The 21,035-nt window shown below is 35.3% G+C and overlaps 1 protein-coding gene across 1 annotated transcript in view; it reads right to left on the reverse strand.

The window, feature by feature from the left end:
• LOC132554146 (uncharacterized) overlaps nucleotides 1-7,827 on the reverse strand; it is a 34,702-nt gene extending 26,875 nt beyond the window's left edge. The window contains exon 1 of the mRNA XM_060218448.1: nucleotides 6,702-7,827. Within this exon, the coding sequence (XP_060074431.1) occupies nucleotides 6,702-7,827 (1,126 nt within the window). The remainder of the gene's footprint in view (nucleotides 1-6,701) is intronic.
• Nucleotides 7,828-21,035: the final 13,208 nt, after the last annotated feature.

The following is a 21,035-nucleotide window of genomic DNA, read 5'->3' on the forward strand; positions in this document are numbered from 1 at the left end:
TAAAGACTTTTATCACCGAGACTCGTATGTTTTACATCGCTAGTAAACAAGAGAGGACCAGGATCGAAGTTTGCTTTTTTAATGAAGAGCTTTCATGGACAACAAAAAATACACAAGATACAATGATATAAGTACACTTTTCTCTGACACAAACTTCATCAAAAATGCTTGCCTAGAAATGATCTTTATATCAATTATTGGAGTGTTTCTTAATTTTTTGTAGGAGAAAGTCGGTCACATAGTATAGCTTACACCTGCAGAAAGTAGTGAATAATGTGTTATCGGCTGCTAATTCTATCATACGGATGAAAAATTTTGCTCTGATCAAACACATTAAAGAAGCAATCATCCCATTCGATAACTTGTCGAAATTTGGATTAATCCAAATTGGGGCTTCTTCGCTGGAGATACAGCATCCACAATATTGACCTCCATTATTGTCTGTGTCGTGTCATTTTCTTCTCTTAAGACTCCAAGCAAAAATCGGCTTACATCAAACGTCTGGCTGAACCAGACCATTACTGCGCGCGCGTTCTGTACTCCGCCCCTCCAGTGGAGTATGTAATTACTGATGGGATGACAATAAACGCAAATGATGGACAAGATAGCCATGTTTCCGTACTTTTTGGTCAGGGTTAGATGTGATTATTAGTCCTCCACAAACAAGGAAACCCGTCAGTTGCTCGTAATTATTCGACAAAATCCTCACAGTGTCATCAACATTGGCGACTAAGCCACAAACACCACCTTAGTAGAGTCAAAACAGGAATGATATTTGCTTAGACACTTCAGCAATAAAACACAGAATTCGTGAATACTTAATGTACATAGGAAAATGCACTTATTTTTCCGATCCGTTACAGTGGTTCTTATTCTCTAATTCACAAAAATGCAAATAAGCAGATTTAAGTTGCGTGTCAAATTTGTAACAATATTTAACTCTTCTTACGGTTTCTGAATATTGTTTCTTTTACGATTTGGATTTTTTAAAATACAAATATGTACATAATGAGAGTCCTTTATGTATAAACAAATCTATTCGCGACCATATTGTTTTCTTTTGCCTGACGGCAAAACCAAACTCCAGCACCTAAGTTGAGTAGAAAAATACTTTTATTCAACAAAAAGAAAACATAATGTCATTGTAGGCTCCACAGATCGGCATCGGAAATCGAAAGAAACATACATTGATGGACTTGAGAACAAACATTGCAAGAAACTATAGGTAAACATCGTTCTGAAAACTGTACAAAGTTATACATCTACGGAACATATGGGATCTATTTATTTGCAGAATAGGACACAATTCAGTGAAAAATATCATTATTTAATTGAAAATAGATAATAATGATGATTTTATTTCTTGGGTCTTTGCAACGTAGTGAGACGTTTCAGTTTGTTTTGTTTTGTTTTTTTTCTTTTTTGTGAAAAAAAGACAATGTTATATCAGATGACACAGACACTCCAGGGTGTATTTTAATGGCTGGCAGGAGATCACGTGTGCAAAAAATCCAGCCAATCACAGGTAAAGTGACATGAAGAATGGTCTTCAATATTCCTCGTTAAACTCGGGATCTCCGTCTGAAAAAAAAATAGATGAAATAACATAAATAGTCAATTACCAATTATGTTTTATTTCTTAACCAACAACCAATGTAACACGGGCTACCTTTTTATCCATTTGCGTGTTTTCTTGTTTTTTTTTTTTTTTTTTTTGGAGGGGTGGGTGGGGGGGGGGGGTGGTGTGTGTCTTTTTTTGTTTTGTTTTTACATATCGCCTTGCTCATGTCATGCCGCAAAACCGTCTTTACCATCTTCTCTTCTTTTTTAATTGTTTTCTTCATTTTACGAATTCAGAACTTTTGTAAACCATTTTAATATCTAATCACAAAATGATTAAAATCATGATGTAGACATGTTATATTTAATTGGACCAACTAAAGGTAAATGTTTCCTTGTGAGAGAGACAGGCACGCAGAAACGATGTTGTCTTTGCCTTTTCTGGGCGGGTCAAACGTTCTTTACACATAAAAAGAAGAGCAAAGACTCGCCTCAATGTCTGTCATGCAATGTATAATCTATAGCAGAACACACATTATTTTACTACATTTATATGTAGCCCGTGTTAGCTTTAAGGATATTTTCTGTATTCCGGAACCGTAAAAGGTATAATAATTATTTCTTTATTACCGCAATGAGTATTACATCATTCGTCCCTTCGAATAATACAAAAATGTCAACATAACTATCATCTAAACTCTAATTCAATAAAACTACGACGAAATATGAACAAAGGAAATATTTTCATGGAGACTTCTGAAAAAAGTATAAGACCAGTTGTTCTGGAATAGTAAGCGTCTTCCGCTTCTTCAACGACACCCGCATGTAAATATTGGTCAATCCAGGTAAGTAATGTCACGTTCTCAAATAAGAACAAAGATATATCACAACGGAACCAACAGGTAATCTAAAGAGAATCAAACACGTCCAGCTTCATTTCAAGCTAAGAAACAGAATATTTCTTAATAAGGTATCTATGGCGACCGTAAAACACAAACGTCATTAGGAAAAATAAATCGCGTGGCGGACAAAACGGTCCAGAACCTAGTAACAGCAATCAAACGAAAAAGATGCAAAATGACAAAGCATCCATATAATTGTACAAAAGACACACAAGTGAATAAAACCTTTCAATGAGAATTTAGAGTTCGATCAGTAGCGCTAAAACAATGAATTGAAACCACATCATACATCTGTTTCGTCCTTGTAAGAACCGACAGGGATATTCATACTGTATTGTAATGAGTCTGGTTTAGAGGACTATGACGTCCTGAACCAGAAATAAACTTATCTTATTTCATATCAAAGCCTGAAGTAAGTTATACCTTTGTAAACAGACAAACGGTTTTAAAACACTCTAAACTTTTGAATATGTATTGTTTTGAAAGACCATATACAACTTGTTATATAATTTTAAAAGAAGCATTTCAAGTAGGGTGTAAGTTACTGCAGTCCAATCAAATGCATTTTATTGTCAATGTGTTATTTGTGCTCACAAAATATTCAAAGTCTTTAAAATGAAGTTCAAACACGTCGGGTGGTAGTCAAAGAGCCATTTTTGCGACATCTTTTCATTAACTGATGTTTCCATGCCAACAGGTAATCAACAAAACAATAATACAATTTGAGGTATGACTTTATTGTAAGCGTTATTTGATGTTTAAAACAGAACGGCAGTCAAAATAAGTATTTGTACCCAGTAGAATATTAGTTTTATGGGTTCAAGGGCGAAGTAGCGTCTACTGAAAATATTGAGGCTTTTCTTAGCAGTGTTGCATCTTGGGCAACCATGGTCGCTGAAGTCTAATGCTGAACATTTCATGAAAGCTTTCGCGTTGCAAACTTCACACAATAAAATACGATGATAAAGGAAGGATTACGGACAGTTATAGGGTATCGGCAGTATGGTGTAGTGGGCCTAGTATCGTATTTCTATATTTGTGACAGCATCACGGCATCTTACCATTGATAGACTCAACGTAATCTATTACAGACAGAAATATCGACCAATGTCTTGTCTTGGCACGAAAATGTCAAAAAATGAACGAATTACATTTCCTGTCTTTTTCCGTATTAAAGAGGTTTATTCCGGAAGATGTTTGATAAATTTCTGTGAACCTTTAGCTTTTTACTTACATAAGACAGAACAAAGATCATTCAGTTGTTATTACCCACTATACGATAGTGTTCGTTTTGGTTTACGACTCACTGACGCAGTTAACATTACGTGCCAATCGCAGATAATGTCGTAAGAAAACTATGTCCCCGGATGACGAGACCATTCATAGACCGAAATAATGCCACTGTAGCATGGCATTTTCCCTGTGATATCAAACTAATATGTTTGACAAAATACGTCAAGCCAATAGCATAATAAAATACAGAAAACAAAAACAAAACAAAAACAAACAAAAAAAAAACAAAAACAAAAAAAACAAAAAAACAAAAAAATTATTACCATTCCAACAGCAAGAAAATGCATACTTATCAAGAGATTTTTATTCAAATACAAATTCCATGACACGTTGGCAAGACAAGAACAAAAGAAAGATTTCCACGTGCAAAAAAGTACAAGAATAAGACCAGGTGTTCCGAAAAGGTAAGCGTCCTCTGCTTCGTCATCGAAAACCGCCACGTAAATCTCAAATTAGAACAAGAAAAGCAATGTCTTCTCTGTCTTCCAACAATTTGATTTGATTTGATCTTTTTTTCATTTTCGTTAATGTGATGTATGGTTCAGTTTATTCTTTACCCTGTATTGGTCCTAATGATGTTTCTTGATGAGTGATTAAGAATGTATACTAATCATGTCATGTATGATAAATTGACATTAAAAAGAATGCCATTTCACTTGTGGAATATACCTTGGAGCATTTTGCATTGGATGCGTCATGCAGAAAATGATTGTGATAACATAATATGGACAATGACGTTACTTCATGAATTGAAAATGGTGCAACAAAATAGCTACGTCATTTTTTTGTTTTCCACAGATCTATTTAAAACCAGTTAAAACTCTCCAAGACTCGAAAAAAAAATCGAAAAAACTTTGAGATCATTATAAAATCTGCTATTAAATGGAAAATTAATTACGATCACTTTTTAAAATCCAGGCTATCACACACTTGATAAGGAATATATACATAAGACGGCAGTTTTGTTGATATTTGTTTGATATCAAAAGGATACACTGACTTGAACGACTAATTTTTGAACTAATCTAGATTTTGTCAACCGCATTTAAATCTAGGCGAAATGAGTAAACATAAATACATGTTTATATCAAGACCAAGAAAAAGATTTCTTGTAAAACTACAGACATGTTTTCTAGGTGAGGCAAATATAAATAGTAACCACGCCGATCAGATGGTTCCTACGCGTACCAGTCGGTGTCGATGTAATAGCTTGTGGTGGCTTTTGTTTCTTTGTCTACTAATATAGTCATACATAATGCACTATTGTTTCGTTAGGTTTGCAGCCGCTCATTAATGCTCTTTAAATGCATTCGATACGTCGGTAATGCACAGCTATCATAGAAATGAGCCGAAGTCGTTAGAGGCTGTGTTATGGTAATTTAGATACACTGGTGACAATCCCTTGATAAAATGGCAGGAAGTAGGCACTTGTGACATTTCTTTAACCACCATTGCGTTTTTTGAATTGTTTGTTATTTTTGTAAACTGTTAAGTAATGGTATGGGGTTTCATTCAGTGGGTCACGCCATGTTGTATATTAAATCACCTGATGACATTCATAATAACTGAAGTTATGTATTGACAAAACGCAATAATGACGGGTCATTATTAGGTCAGCGTTTTATGGAAACTCTGTTGTTTAATTAGTAAAGCAAGTATTGTATTGCAAAATCATTGCTTAAGGAATTAGAGTAACAGTATGACTGCTAAATTTCCCACTTTTGATATGACTAGGTAAGAAAACAATAGTATCATGGGGAAGTGAAAACAATAGTATCATGGGGAAGTACATTGTATGCGTGTTCATGCCATAGTAAAGCATACAGAATTTTAAAGAAACTGGTTGAAAACTAAGAGAGAGGATCTGAATACAAGATGAAAAGGTTGAAAAGAGCAAAGTGCAAGTAACTGTAAAAATCGGAGTGGCATTCAAGTAAAAAATATATCATCTGGTGATCATAAAGCTTATGTTTCAAGGACAAGGGGCAAGCGATGTATAGTCGAATCACACTACCTAGCACATTGCCATAGCATAATAATCGGCGCGTTCCAAAACTATTGACGGTTGCATGAAATCGTCAGCACCGAATCTTCGTCCTCAGAACAGATGTCAATTGATTTCCCATGTACCCTAATTGTGGAAAACAGAACCCCGTCTTTTTTAATTTGAAAACAAAAGTATATTAAAATGAAAATTATAGTCGATGCAAATTAATTTAAATATCCAATTGGTGAAGTTGTTTCCCATGAAAACTATGATCACCCTAGTTCTAAGACTTACATAGCGGCTGTCGTCGATGAAACAGATGGCGTTTGCTTTTCCAGAACATCTTATCTTATTTTCTTATTAGTTCATATTTGCACTAGATTTATTGAATTGGAATGTGGATTTTCACTTTTGTTGGGTTTTTGTTGTATTTTCCCCTGACCAGGTATGATTGTGGACTGTGTCATCTTACAGGTAGGAAATCTGAAGGGCTTCTTCAAGCCTTTCAATCAAATGTCTTGTTTCTGAAGCATCCGATCATGTTTTCTGCTGCTTGAGGTTCGAGTGTTAAAGGAGACACGGAGTAGAAAGAGATGGATATCCCTATTGGGTCATAAGATCATTTATATCATATAGTAATTACGTTAGTATGTATGTTAGTGTCATCCAATCTGCCGGGATCTGAAACCGAAACCGGTCAGTGGCTTCTGCCCTTGCTTGGCATAAGCTGTTTTTATCGTTGTAGCGTAACGCGTTTCGTGCAACAAGGCGAATAACAGCCGCCGAATAAATCCAATGTGTATGGGGTCAAATGAACAAAATGATTACTAAATCTTATTTGTTTGTGCAGTAAAATCTACGAACAGATCATTTGAATACAATTTGGAACAAACAAGCACACATATCTATTTGAAACGAAGACATATCAACAAAAAAAGGAGTCTTAAATATGTACTTACATGTTTCGAACGACCGCTTGCCAAGTTGGGGAAAGAACCGAAAGTTTTGTGTCCTCCGGATGAGACGTCGTCCTAGAGCTATCCTATTGTACCGTCTGGCGCGGCCATAGGATGATCTGTTCCTCAGAGATCTGGACAGATTCAGTGATGAAAGAGATCTTTTCCTGCGAGAATGAACATCTTCAGTCTGGTCGTCGAACAGTTCATCATCTGGGGAGGATACCGATCGTTTTCCAAGTGTTCCAAAGAACATTTGACGGCGTTTTCCAAGAGATCCATAAAATGCTGGACGCATTTTCATTCGGCGTTTTTCCATGTCGTCATTTTCTTCATTATCGTCGTTGAGCCTCTTCCCCAATGAAGCAAAAGCAAATCTTCGTCTTTTTTCTAGGTCCAAATCGTCCTCGCGTTTTCCTAATGTTCCAAAGAATTGTTTAAATCTTCGTTTTTCCATGTCGTCACTTCCGTCAAAGTCCGTCATGTCCTCTATGGACGTTCCATCTCGTTTTCCTAGATTGCCATAAAATCGAAAACCCTTGTTGCGTCCCCGCTTGCCTAATGACCCGAAAAAATGCATCCGTCGCTTCTCTACATCATCTTCGTCTTCGTCCTCTTCTTCGAGATCTCTCTTGCCCAAACTTCCAAAGAAGTACTTGTTGGCCCTTCCTCGTTTATCAAGTTCATCCTCCAGGGCATCTTCTTCATAAGAACCTCCATCCCGTTTCCCTAACCCAGCGAAAAATGATGGCATGCGTTTTCCTAACGATCCATAGAACATTTTGCGCATGCGTCGTTTTTCCATGTCCTCAGGATCATTCCGCTTTCCAAGAGCACCATAGAAACCATATCTGTTGCCCCCTCGTCCTCTTTTGTCAGGAGAGTCTGTTAACAATAAGTCGTCTATGTTTATACCACTTGCACTACGTTTCACTGGTTCTTCGTGAAAAGTGCTATAGTCTAAACCGGCTTCATCTGAACTTGTATCCGCCTCTCGTTTCTGAATGTTATTCCCTACTTTAGTGTTGTGTAATGGGAGGTTCTCCTTTGAGCAGTGGACCGCGATAAAAAGACACAAGAAGGCTAGTATTGATGTCAAGGGCTGCGATTTGTGTTGTCCATTCGTCATCTCAACTCGTTGAGGCCTGCAACAGAAACAAATATTACAGCTCGCGTTGCGAATTATACAAACATGATCTGATTGTTTTTTGACTGAAAACCAGAATCAGTCAATATTTCCTATTCATTAGCAAACAAAAGTAAAAGGAATGATAGACGGTCATGCGTGATATGAGCAGTATAACATATTACTTGTACAATCAGCAATTTCAATTAATTGTTAAAAATCTGTTAACCTTAAAAACACCTGGTAAATGTCAATGCTAGGAAACATCTTTCATCGATAATCAAAGTACTTTCGGACGTAAAACCATTGAAATATAGAACGAACAACGGATTTTATTCTATTAACTGCAAAGAAATCATAAATGAATTCAGAGGCGTAATGATAATATATCAACTCAAGTTCTTTAGATTTGAAGATGACAGGAGGAGAATGCCAAGAACCCATTTATTGACTTTTTCGTGATAAGGAGGCCAATGTTTAATCTGTTACAGGGATAGTTGTTTACATAAATACACAAAGGTATATATATACACGTATAAAACTGGAGTGTTTATAACAAATTTTAGCTTGTAAAATGAACAATTTTTTTCAAAATAAGTAGACATATATGATCAAGCCTAAAAAAAGCAAGTTGTAACTATTTTTTAAAATTAGACGAGAAAATCTATAAAATAATATATTGGTGGAAACACTTTCTTAATATAAATTTATGTATATGTAAAAACACTATGTTTACAATAAATTCAAAAATATATCAAATCGTGACATGCTCTATCGGCACTAATATTCATTATTGCTATTGCCAAATGAAGGCATTGTTTATGTGTTGAATGATTTGGCATTGGTAATATAATGAGAATATTTCAGGAGCAGAGACTCGGTCAGGAAAAACAACATTGTCATTAAAATGAATATGAAAATATCATATATTGTATTAACGCTATTAGTGTATTAGAACCAGTTTAGAATGACGTGTATCAATGTCAGCGATAATGACCTGAAACATAGTCTCCATTACTGTTGTTTTATTTAGTATTTAGTGTGAGGAAAGAATGTGTATTCTTTAATTATCAGGACAGTTGGAGAAATATGAACACATTTTATGACTTAACGCGTACAGTATCACAGGAACGTTTACTCCATGAACGAAAGTATTGACACTTTTTACGACTAAACGATTCATATGAGCGTTGTTTATTTTCAATTTAATCAAATAGATATTCTATACCTGTATCCATATTAAGTTAAATATTGCTATGAAATACACATAAAATAACTAATACAAACAAATTAAAATATTATCAATAGCTTAATCTTGGTGATGATATTCATTTTAACGTTTCTTCGTAGTTTGGAAAGGCAGGCGAAGGACACAAATGAGCTATCGAAAATGCAAGTATCCGTTTCGTCTATGTGGCTGTTTAAGAAATTGTCGCATTTGACAGATTTAGTGGGACATGCAAAACACCCAACATTTACAGCGAATCTGTCATTAATTGCAGCATATTTGGCAACAATTTGAGAAATATTTGCCGTGAATTTTGTCGGTCTGCTTTTTTTTTTTTTTTTTTTTGTGTGTGTTTTTTTTTTTTTTTTTGAAGATGAAATTCTTAAGGAACCGTTACAGAAATTCACAACCAAAAACTCAAGTTTTATTTTACAAATACAACACACGTATCGCTACAAAATGGATGTATATTTCGTAGCTGATTTCACTAACTAAGGTGCAGTTCCAACTAAATCATGTGCGTGTATGCTCACGCAATTTACTCGACAATCAACGTTGTGATCGGTTGCCAACTCCGTTCACAAGTTGTGATTATTTAAACCATTTTACAATGTGTTGCCCTTGAGGTAATCAACGTTTCATTGATTACCGAGTAATGCGTAGAACATTCGCTTTATATGGTTAAAATTTCCTCGCATTTTTCGTGGGTGACATAAAACGAACTATTCTAAAGATTTTATTTTCAGGATATCTAGTATCGGCGATGTTGCTCGCTCCTCGAAAGAACATTTTTTTGAAGAATATATATTATAAGGTTACTCTTTAAGAAAAAATGTTTTAATTTATTTTTAAATGCAAACAACCAAAAAGTAGATATATTGTGATTTTGAATGTTGTAGTCGTGAACTTATGTACTCATCATTCGGAAATAGAATTGATGAACACGACTGTGTCAATACTAACCCGGAAATGGTCTGTTTATATTGAAATTAGATAGTCGACATAGACCATTCGGCAAAGTAAACTAATGAAATGCTACACAGAATCAGGTAAAACACCAAATGTCCCATTAGCTAATTGGTCAGGCAAGTCTAATTTTTCTTATATAACACTGAACGGGCGTAAGTGCAAATTATTCCGTAGAGGCATATCAGCGTGTCGTTCAGGCATTTTACCGACAATAATGAAATCGATCACGTGCTATATTTCAACAACAAGTACACATAGGCGCGCTTAATTAATTCCGAGAGGTGATAGCCTATGTTGTAGATTTTATACGTGGTATCTACGGGGACGTAGTTTCGATAGTATCATTGTAATTTAATGTAGCAAGCTAATTGGGGAATTATCACAGATTAATTAAACCTGTGCCTGAGAGAGACATGAAGTACGTGCTCCATTTGATCTTTACTTGCAGATGTTTATCTGATGTTATTTGTGTACTAACACAATATATTGATAACACGAAAATAAACGAATCTGGACACAATTCATCGTCATTGTGAATAGTACTAAACAGGAATACCATTATCTATAATACTTAGACATTAGGCATAAATTGTCGCTCCGGGCTTCACAAAGGTTTAACGGTAAGCGGAACGTGATGCCCCGACCTTTACAAATGGCGTCGTTCGTGCGGTCATTTGAACAATTACTGGACAACATCATGCGGAAACAAAACAAAATTAAGAAGAAAAACAAACAATTACTGCTATAGTAGCTTCGAAAGTAAATACATTTGTACCTAAGTTTGTTCGTACATAGAGAGTTTTTCTTTGAGGGGACTAAATGGTCAGTTATTCATTTCATAACTGAAATAAAACATTATAATATTTAAATATAAGTAAAACAAAATTATACTTTCTGTTAATTATGATATTTTCAAATTTGCATAACCATTTTATTAACAACGTCAAAATGAATTGAATCAAAATAGAAACGATCCAACATTGATTCGTATCATCATCGTTCGGAGAGTGTAAACAATATGTTTGCGCATGCAATTTGAGATTCAGATTTATTCAAATTAATTTATTTCGCTCTGTCAGGCGTACAGCGTGAAACAAGATGTCATTTTACAAAGGAAGAATTGAAACATGACTGGCAAATTAAATTTTGGCTAATTACATAATGATACATAGTTAGAGATCATATCACAACCGCGGGTTAAATCGAGGATCCGAAAGGTCACGTGATGAACTCGACTATCTCTGATCAAAACAACGATGGGTGGCACACACATCAGTGAGTGTCGACTTCCCTTAGTTTGAAGCTGATAATCTTGATCAATTCTCTCAGAGAAAGTTATAATTTTGTGAAGAGTCTAATTTAAAGTATTACAATGCTTGCCCGAAATCAAAAGCATGGGAAAAATATTGAAATTTAATTATTAAGTCCCTTTAAATGGCCTTGTAGCATTTAACCAAACAGCCCTCTGTTATCGGGCTGAACTTATTTTCCAAACTAACCACTGCGGGATTTGTTTTAAAATATTGCTGAAATTTGTGTAATACTGGCAAAGAACCATATTTATTCAAGGATGGTCCGCACTATTTTTTTGGATGACAAGATCTATTATAATTTTAAAATGGCCAGACCTTGTGAGCGATGCGAGTGAACCTGGTTTCAGGAGCTTGCAATGTGTTCATGTGAGCTTCCTTTTGATAGGACGGAACTGAATTGACCACATTGAATTTACAGAGCTACCACATTGAATTTACAGAACTGCCTCATTGAACATACAGAGCTACCACATTGAATTTACAGAACTGCCACATTGAGTTTACAGAACTGCCACATTGAACATACAGAACTGCCACATTGAACATACAGAGCTACCACATTGAACATACAGAGCTACCACATTGAATTTACAGAACTGCCACATTGAGTTTACAGAACTGCCACATTGAACATACAGAACTGCCACATTGAGTTTACAGAACTGCCACATTGAATTTACAGAACTGCCACATTGAGTTTACAGAGCTACCATATTGAACATACAGAGCTACCACATTGAATTTACAGAACTGCCACATTGAGTTTACAGAACTGCCACATTGAACATACAGAACTGCCATATTGAGTTTACAGAACTGCCGCATTGAATTTACAGAACTGCCACATTGAGTTTACAGAGCTAACATATTGAACATACAGAGCTACCACATTGAATTTACAGAACTGCCATATTGAACATACAGAACTGCCACATTGAACATACAGAGCTTCCACATTGAATTTACAGAACTGCCATATTGAGTTTACAGAGCTACCACATTGAATTTACAGAGCTATCACATTGAGTTTACAGAGCTACCACATTGAGTTTACAGAGCTATCACATTGAGTTTACAGAGCTACCACATTGAGTTTACATAGCTACCACATTGATTTTACAGAGCTACCACATTGAATTTACAGAGCTACCACATTGAATTTACAGAACTGCCGCATTGAAATTACAGAACTGCCACATTGAACATACAGAGCTACCACATTGAACATACAGAGCTACCACATTGAGTTTACAGAGCTATCACATTGAGTTTACAGAGCTACCACATTGAGTTTACAGAACTGCCACATTGAATACTATAGCTAAAGGCGCCAAACAAATGGTCGCAATATGCCGACTTCTTTCAAATCAGTCGTTACACTACTTATTCACTTTCTTGCTTATAACTCACCACCTAAAACTAAATACATCTGGTTACAAGTAGGATTACGACGAAATATTCCTATCGCGATTCGTTTTTGTGTGTGCGTGTGTGTTCTTGTTGCCAAGACTTATAAATATGGCAATTTCTCATATGCGTACGCATTAATCCCATGTTAGTTAGTTGTATAGAGCAGTGGTAGATTATAATCAATGTCATCAGTTCCTTTTTTTGGGGTGTTTGGTAGTGGTGTGTAATGTTGTTTATGCACCTTTTCCCCCAACAAAAGAAAACTATGATAAGCCATAAATATAAACTGGGTAGAGTGAGAGATTTTTGTCAACAATAAAAATCGTCCAGACTCTAATTGTAACAAAATAGTAATACAATGATGTTACATATTATACTAAGGAATAGGAATGAAAAACGGCATGTAAGCTGTTGAGATGTGTGAGTGTTATTGGTTCAAGGGTTAAGTACAGAGCTCTAAACCTGAGTATCTCTGATTAGGAACTAAGGTGCAAAGGTCCGGAATTATTCCCCTAAGACAAATAATTAAAAGCAAAAATAATAGGAAATGTGATTTCTGTTTTGTTTTAAGATTGCATTACAAAAGGCAATCAACAAGCTATCTACAAGAGCTAAATAACATGTAAATCGTATATGGTCAGATTGCTGACGAAAACCTTCAGACATACAAAATTGATACCAGTTTAAAGATAATATCTTGGTGTCAAGCTTAAATAATTGTCTGGGTCAGAACAAATAGACGGAAAGGCGCCATATTTTCTCTGTCGCTAGCCCTGTAAAATAATCATAGTGTGAAACAACGCATAAAGTTGTCACTTCCGGCAATAAGAAAATTGAAAAAATCAACACTGTCAGATACAGGGACGTTGACTTCATACTTTTTTGTAAAAACAGTCTGCGCCATTACACGTGTTCGGATGTAGCATTTCTCTGAAACAAAACTGTTTCAGTAAAAATGGATTTTTTTTCAGGACTGTGGGGATTTTGTCGGCGTAAACGGCAATTATTACACGAGACTGAAACTTTCCCATGCTTTAGGGGGAATATTAAGGATTCAAATTTACAAATGTGACGTAACACGTGCGGAAAAACCATTATTAAATCGACTTAGCATTATGCTTGATGTCAATTGCTATTTTTTCCAGAACACAAATATGATTCCAAGACATGATAAAAATGTAACTTAAACATTTTTTGACGTACGATTTAAATGTCTAAGATAAATACAAAAAAAAAAAAAAAAAACAAGGAAAAAAATCAAGATGTTCCGCATTCCTTGATATACGTTTTATACATGTAGATGATAGAGAATCAAGATGAATGTAGATGATGGCAAATGTCTTCTCATTTATTACAGTAAAGGAATAATACCATAGAGGTCATCCGAAGTTTATATAAAGCTGGTGCCCTACCGGGACATTTTACCCCCATGTCGTCTCCACATAATATTCCTGGCAATTACATGAGCGAATCGAAGGTCGAAAATGACCTTATATTTATCTATTTGTAAAGAATTGTCTCTTTCCAACCCCCCGGGCATGTTATTAAACGAGACTGGTATTTCCTGGGGACCACACAAATTTATGACCTAAGGAACCTCTGCTTGACTAAGATGACTTTTTGGAACCAGATATCTTAGACCTCTTCATCAATCTACTGCTTCCTAATAATACCGTATATCAATGATGGTAAAACATTGACATCCAAATCCATATTCACAGCTTGGTATATACACGATATCCGCGACGTTTTCATTTCGCAAACAGTACTTTTCTATGACACGTAGAGACGGAGTGCTGTCACATTACAGGTTTCCTTTCTCGATCGATTTCCTGAAATGCTCTCTATCATACCACTGGAGGCGAATTCTTGTATAGTGATTAATATTGAGGATTCAACTACGTGTGATCGAGAGCACTACACTGCCGTTATAAACTTGACATAACAGCTGTGAGTACAATTAAAAGACAAATGGGAATGCAGTTCTCTCTTATCGCTATTCGACCTTCCTGTTATGTATTTCATGGTTCATGTTTAGATGACCAATTATTTTACGACTGTCGTATATCATGAAGCTGGGATATATATATATATATACATATATATACGTATGTATTTATGTATATGTTTACACTGCAAACAACTTATATTCCTTATTCAAACATTGCAGTTCAGTATTGCGATCACCAAAATGACATCCTTGCAACTTCTAGTCATTTGACGAACATATCAACGGAAAATTGACTTTTATGGTTGAGGCGCCATCACTTGCACAAGGTATCTTTTCAGCATAACCGGCCACCTACTGAAAACAGCTTACTGGTCCTGATTACATCTTCAAATAGAACATTAACTTAGACACAAGAATGCTTCGCACCGACTTTATACACTTCGGTTTGGTGCCAGAATCATAGCCTCCCACACTGTGTTAGACATTCAGTACAAATGTCAAAAACGAGGTATTGCAAATTGGATCATAAAGAACAATGATGTTCAGGAAGAAGAGAAAAATTCAATAAATTTAATTTACCCTCCGATTACGACAAAAGCATGAGAACAATAGAGACAATTCTATCACCATACTTGTAGTTATGACTGAATATCTAATACGCCATTTTTCTTCTTGATTCAACGCGACCCGATTTCTTGCAGCTTACCATAACATCCGCTGTAGAATACCCCTAATTTTCTCTGCTAGAAGGAGACCGATCAAGGACGAATCCGGGCAAATATATTTGAAATATGAAAGCATCTGTCATATCTGAGATGAAAATTATAACTACACTATTTCACGTAGCGGTACGTAATAAAATGAAAACTGAGGCTAAGTATATATTTCCTCTCAGAATATCTTAATATAAAGTGTAACGAATGTCTGCTACACAGGCGGCAGTATCCTATTCTTACTTATGTAGTAATGATATTCTATCGTGCCAAGAATGATTTATAATTCTTATCGTTACGAGGAAACACAATTCCTTAAATACGATGTTATAGACATTTATATGGTAGGCTACCGGTCATAATATATCTTAATTAACGCCTCAAACGCAGTTATTCATTATTTCGTATGCAGTTTCAGGCTCTGCATCTTCGTATTAGAGACACACGTACTTCTTGGTATATACTGACTTGACATGTTCATTACATATCAGTTAGGATCGTTGTTGGCAGACTTCCATCTAGTTGTGACAGTGATTACAAGGTATTCTAAAGACAAACTGCAATTTGAAGGAATGCTGGAGGTTTTATTTTTTCTACTTGTAATTTTAGATATAACGGTATTAACACGATGATGTTTTTGATGAAATAGAGTGGTTAATGAACGATCAATCATAACAAGGAGACTTCTTCTTTAGACCTCGTATAAAGTTTCCTCAAGGTAGGCAGATGGAAAGTAATATGAAATAAGGTTTATAATTAACAACTGAAAGTATTAACGGTTAGATATCAAAACTATTAGCCCATCATCATTAAATGATGGGATTAGAATAATTGATATTGGTTTTTCACAATTTTTGGGTTTTTTTGTTTTTGTTTTGTTTTGTTTTTTTTTCTATTTTAATATATCTATGTTCCCATTGAACGCTAGGAATTTATTTCTAAACTCATCGCAAAAACAACATCTGACAGTATCCATCTTGAATTATGACAGCTCTGTTTTTGCTATCATTATTTCCGGAGAACTACTGGAAGGATTATTCTCAACACCAGGGCTTATGTTTCCTTTGTTGCATTGTTATAAGAATACAAACTGACCGACACGTGACCATTTAGATTTTGACAAAAAATATTTTGATATCGCTCTAAACATTTTTTATGTAGTTTCCCCATGGTCCCGAGCATTTTTGCATTTTTGGCTATGAGCTAAATCACAAACAAAATACATTTTTAACAGCTGTAATTTGTTATCATATTCCTTTCGAAATAATTTATGAATCTTAATCTCTTGTTGTGTGTTGTCCATTTGGGGAAACAAGATGGCCGAGTAGTAGCCATCTTGGACAATGAAGCTATATTTATAGATTGGCATTACTACATCTCAAGATGTAGAATAGGGATCCATCTTACATTAAATACTTAGGTCCCCTCTTGTACCTAGTTGAACAGCGTCTATCCATTGGTGGTTATTTTTATTTTGTGATTAAGATCTGAATTTTGAGATTGTTTCTCTAATTTATTGAATATAAGATATACCTAATGCTTCTGTTCATTCAACAGCAACAAACAGTTAAGAGCAAATTAGAGACAGAAATGAAAATATCCTACCAACAAAAAATCATTCACCGATCTATTGTTTTTACGTTCATCTAAAAGAACATTGGAATGCGTTTTTTTGTACTAAAGGCATTTGAGAACTCTCGCAATCTGTAACGAAAAGCGGATAATTCTAAAACGTCGAAACAGAAGGTTCTGTAACATTTTATGTGAGCTCGTCATTAAGTACAGCGCCACACTAAATAAACTATGACTAACGTGGTACTTTGGCGTTACTTTGATGTTTTTTTATTTTGCTGGAATTCCCACGCATCGATCCAGCACATACAGACATGATGTAGTGGTGTATGTCTTTATGTTCAAGAAACAGACTCTGTTCATTTCAAGATGTCGTAGTTAGCGTATTGAAAACAATAAAGCCGTTGTGTTAATGAGCAACTCCAACAAACACTGTCGCCTTAAAAGCTGAAATTATCGCTCCTTAACACAGGTAGACTTCCGTTTGCATGTCAGATCATTTACTCGTGAATAGGTATGTACTAAAATGTAAGCATATTCAAAATGTAACAAAAACGTTCTCGGTAACATCAGCCCTTGATGACGTTTGTAACTGTCAGAGAGGTTATTTGCGGAAGGAAATAATGACCATAAAACACTCGTCAGTTCGTAGTCATCGCTGAACTTCTGTAGCCAGTGACAGCATTGACATCACGCGACAACCTCTTATCATTAGGACCCGGCAGATGAGCGGGCAGATTTTGCATCCATTGATACGACCATTCCGAACTATCGCATTTCTGTTATAAAACTCATTTATCGATTTCTTGTGAAAGACAAATAAAGAGAGGTATCTATTTTGTTTTATTGTCCAATAACAAATTAAAGAAATAGTTTTACTCAGGAACACCCTATTGGTTTTGAATTGATTTCGTTGGTATATCCATCGTTGTTCACACGTACCCAATTATAGGACATCTGTACTATCATTGTTTGTGTATATTATAAATGGCACTCACACACGAACATAATTGGTCTTGTCCAAACTTTGCAGAATATCTTGTCAAGGTGTCTGAACGCTTGGTTAGAAATAAATAGTGGTAAGTGAAAAACTAAAATTGTTGCCAACGAAAAATAACTTTCAATTGAAAAAAGAATTTCAAAAGAAAATGACACTCCAAATATGTCTTCTTGACCTGCCCTAACAAATATACAGCTGTCACATGATAAAAGCTCTTAATTTCATTAACGTTTGAAAACATTCACTGACCACAGGTTGATTCTAAGCTCTAAGCAATTTGGGCATGAAATACAATTTCTATCGTATGTATTGGTATTCTTTCACATAAAGCACTCTTGACTGTGTTTTATTCTTTCCACTTAAGTAAGCATATAATTTCTTACTGTGTTGGGAGTAATGAGGAATAAAATAGTAAAGAGAGTAGATACTGTTTGATATCTAAACAAGTGTATTTCCAATGATAAGGCTTTATCGACAGACTATTGAATTTATCGTTTTTCTTTCAGTAACGTAGCCATAGATATGTACTTTCAGGTCCGCTTGTAACAGACAAAACGACATTCATTTCGCGGTGATCGAACCTTTTTTTCCCATGTATTTTCGACATCTTTGCTCAATCCTGCCAGGCGTATTGCTATTGGTGGTATACACAGTGAATATCATGTGACTGGCTATTATCTATAGGAGTATCCATACAACAAACACTTAGATTTGCACTTTTCTGGTTCGAGAACGTTGTTAATGCTCAAAATAAGAATGAAATAATTTCTGTGTGTAATGTACCATTTAACTCAGTTTATGTCTGATTTTCGTGCCGCATTCCGCCATGAAATACTCATTGTTCACGAACATTAAGCCATGACCCCATATCAATTCAGCCTTTTATTTGTTACGGCCACAGCAGGTCAATAACTTGTACACTACACTTCCTTGACCATAGCTTTGAACTGTATATTGTCGGAGCATAGCTTATTATATCTGTTCAACATTGAACTCGATAAACTGTAGTGTTTTGATAGACAAGAATAGCTTGTTCGGAGGATTGCACGAATGCAAAATAAGTGAATAACGCCTTTCAATGCAAGTTTAGAATAAGATACAGTACAGACGGATATTGAATTAAATGAAAAATCAGCTGTTTCGTCATTCTGCATTGTAGGACCCGTCAGTGATGATAGGGACCTAAATACACTTAGGGTATTAAAAAAAAGAATATTATATGTAGATTCGTCCTGTTTGATCAGTTGTTATCGAAATGAAAGATGGAACTTTAAAAAAATATATATAGTTTGTAATACAGAGAAAGAATCATATAGCAGTTAAGGGTTGTTTAGTTATAATGAGATGGTGTATACTGTATGCAATCAAACGATATAAAATGCAGTACGGGAATGAAATTAAATATTGTTTACAATGGTGATTTATTTATAGATGTATCGATTTGCTTCACTTCAACACATGCAGGTCGAGTATGTTGATTACATATAGATACGACGCACACAACAAATGTATCGATAAAACATATATATTTAATACTGCAATACACACATATCAACAAATACTATCCTTTCACATAGCACTCGTGTTGTTTGCTTGATAAAAAACTGATCAGTACTGTTGATCTGTATGTGCTAATCTGTGAAGGGTTCATCGCCAGCTCAACAAAAGGGTTGGTCTCCACCCCAAGAAAGGATGAGATGGGCAAGACAAATATGACGATTTCGCAGGCAGCCAATCTTGTAAAGCTGTTAGTCCCCTATCTCCTGAGGGTTTGACAGTTTTGTTTATCGTCAAACTCCTTTTCCGGTTTATTTGACATTTTAGCGTCAACAAACATGTAAAAAGCAGGACTTTGAAATGGGCCAATGTGATTTCATAAGTATCTAGTTCCAGCAGATAAGCCGACTTTGCAGCACGCTCTAAGAATCTTTCTTCCTGTATTTTCCCTATGGATCGTTTGCTTTCTTGCGTCTTTTTTATGTTTTAGTTGAGCTTCCGCAAATTTGAGGAAGGCTATTGTTTCTTTCCCCTAGTCAGGATATAAAGACATTTAAAATTCTCACTTGTGCTTCCTGCCTGTTTTATACCTAAATTGACATGCAAAAAGGACTGGTTAACAGGATTGTCGGTATGATAATACCGGCAGGAGGCGTCATGATTCCGTGTCCAGATCATGTAATTTCAACATGATGAATTTATAAAAGCGTCCGTCAGTGGCGCACACATCCATTGTCAACGTCTTTATATAACTTAAGTTACTGCAACCAAATTAAACTTGGATTAAAGCAGCACGATCTATCATGTTATTACGGGACATTAACACTAGACATGGAACCCAGCAAACTGATCATTGTTTAGTTGAATCTCTGTAGCCAAACCGATCCGTTCCGAACGCCACGATTAATCTGAACACATAGAATATCACTAATAATTTTCTCATATTAATATGATGAAGTACAAATATTATGCTTTTAGATAAGGTATTTAAGGATTTGCGAGTAGAAGCCTGCCTCACCTTAGTGTGAATGTGACAGATTGATATATCGGTTTCTATTGAGAAGTCTTGGACAGTGTGTGGTGTATGTGGCAGGTATAAAGGTTTTTATAACACACAATCAAGTTCTCCCTTAAATCTATTTTTCTATATTCGTATTGAAGTCAAGTCATTACCATATATTTGTTTAACAAAAAATTGATTGGTCGAATGAGACTTAAACGTAGCTTGATGGTAAGAGTATACAATTCACCTCCTTCGAACAGTAGATTCTGAAGGAATCTATGGATATTCTTGTGTAAATTATATATTGTGCGTATGCAAATAATTGCAACAACTTCTAAACGTCAAAAGCCTTAACTGAAAACAGTGTGTCGTTCATTGTGGAAAGACTGGTGTCAAATGATGTGATCTTGCCTGAAATACATAAATGAATCTTAAAATTATTCCAGGGGTCATATCAATTATATTGATTTCATAATACATTATCAAATTATATTGATCTTGTGTGTGCACTAAGCGAGATAGCGAAAATAATTATTGGTCTAATAATATATCAAC

The sequence above is a fragment of the Ylistrum balloti genome, unplaced genomic scaffold, assembly GCF_031769215.1.
Source record: "Ylistrum balloti isolate Yb309-2 unplaced genomic scaffold, AGI_CSIRO_Ybal_v1 Utg370386, whole genome shotgun sequence".
NCBI classification, from domain to species: Eukaryota; Metazoa; Mollusca; class Bivalvia; order Pectinida; family Pectinidae; genus Ylistrum; species Ylistrum balloti.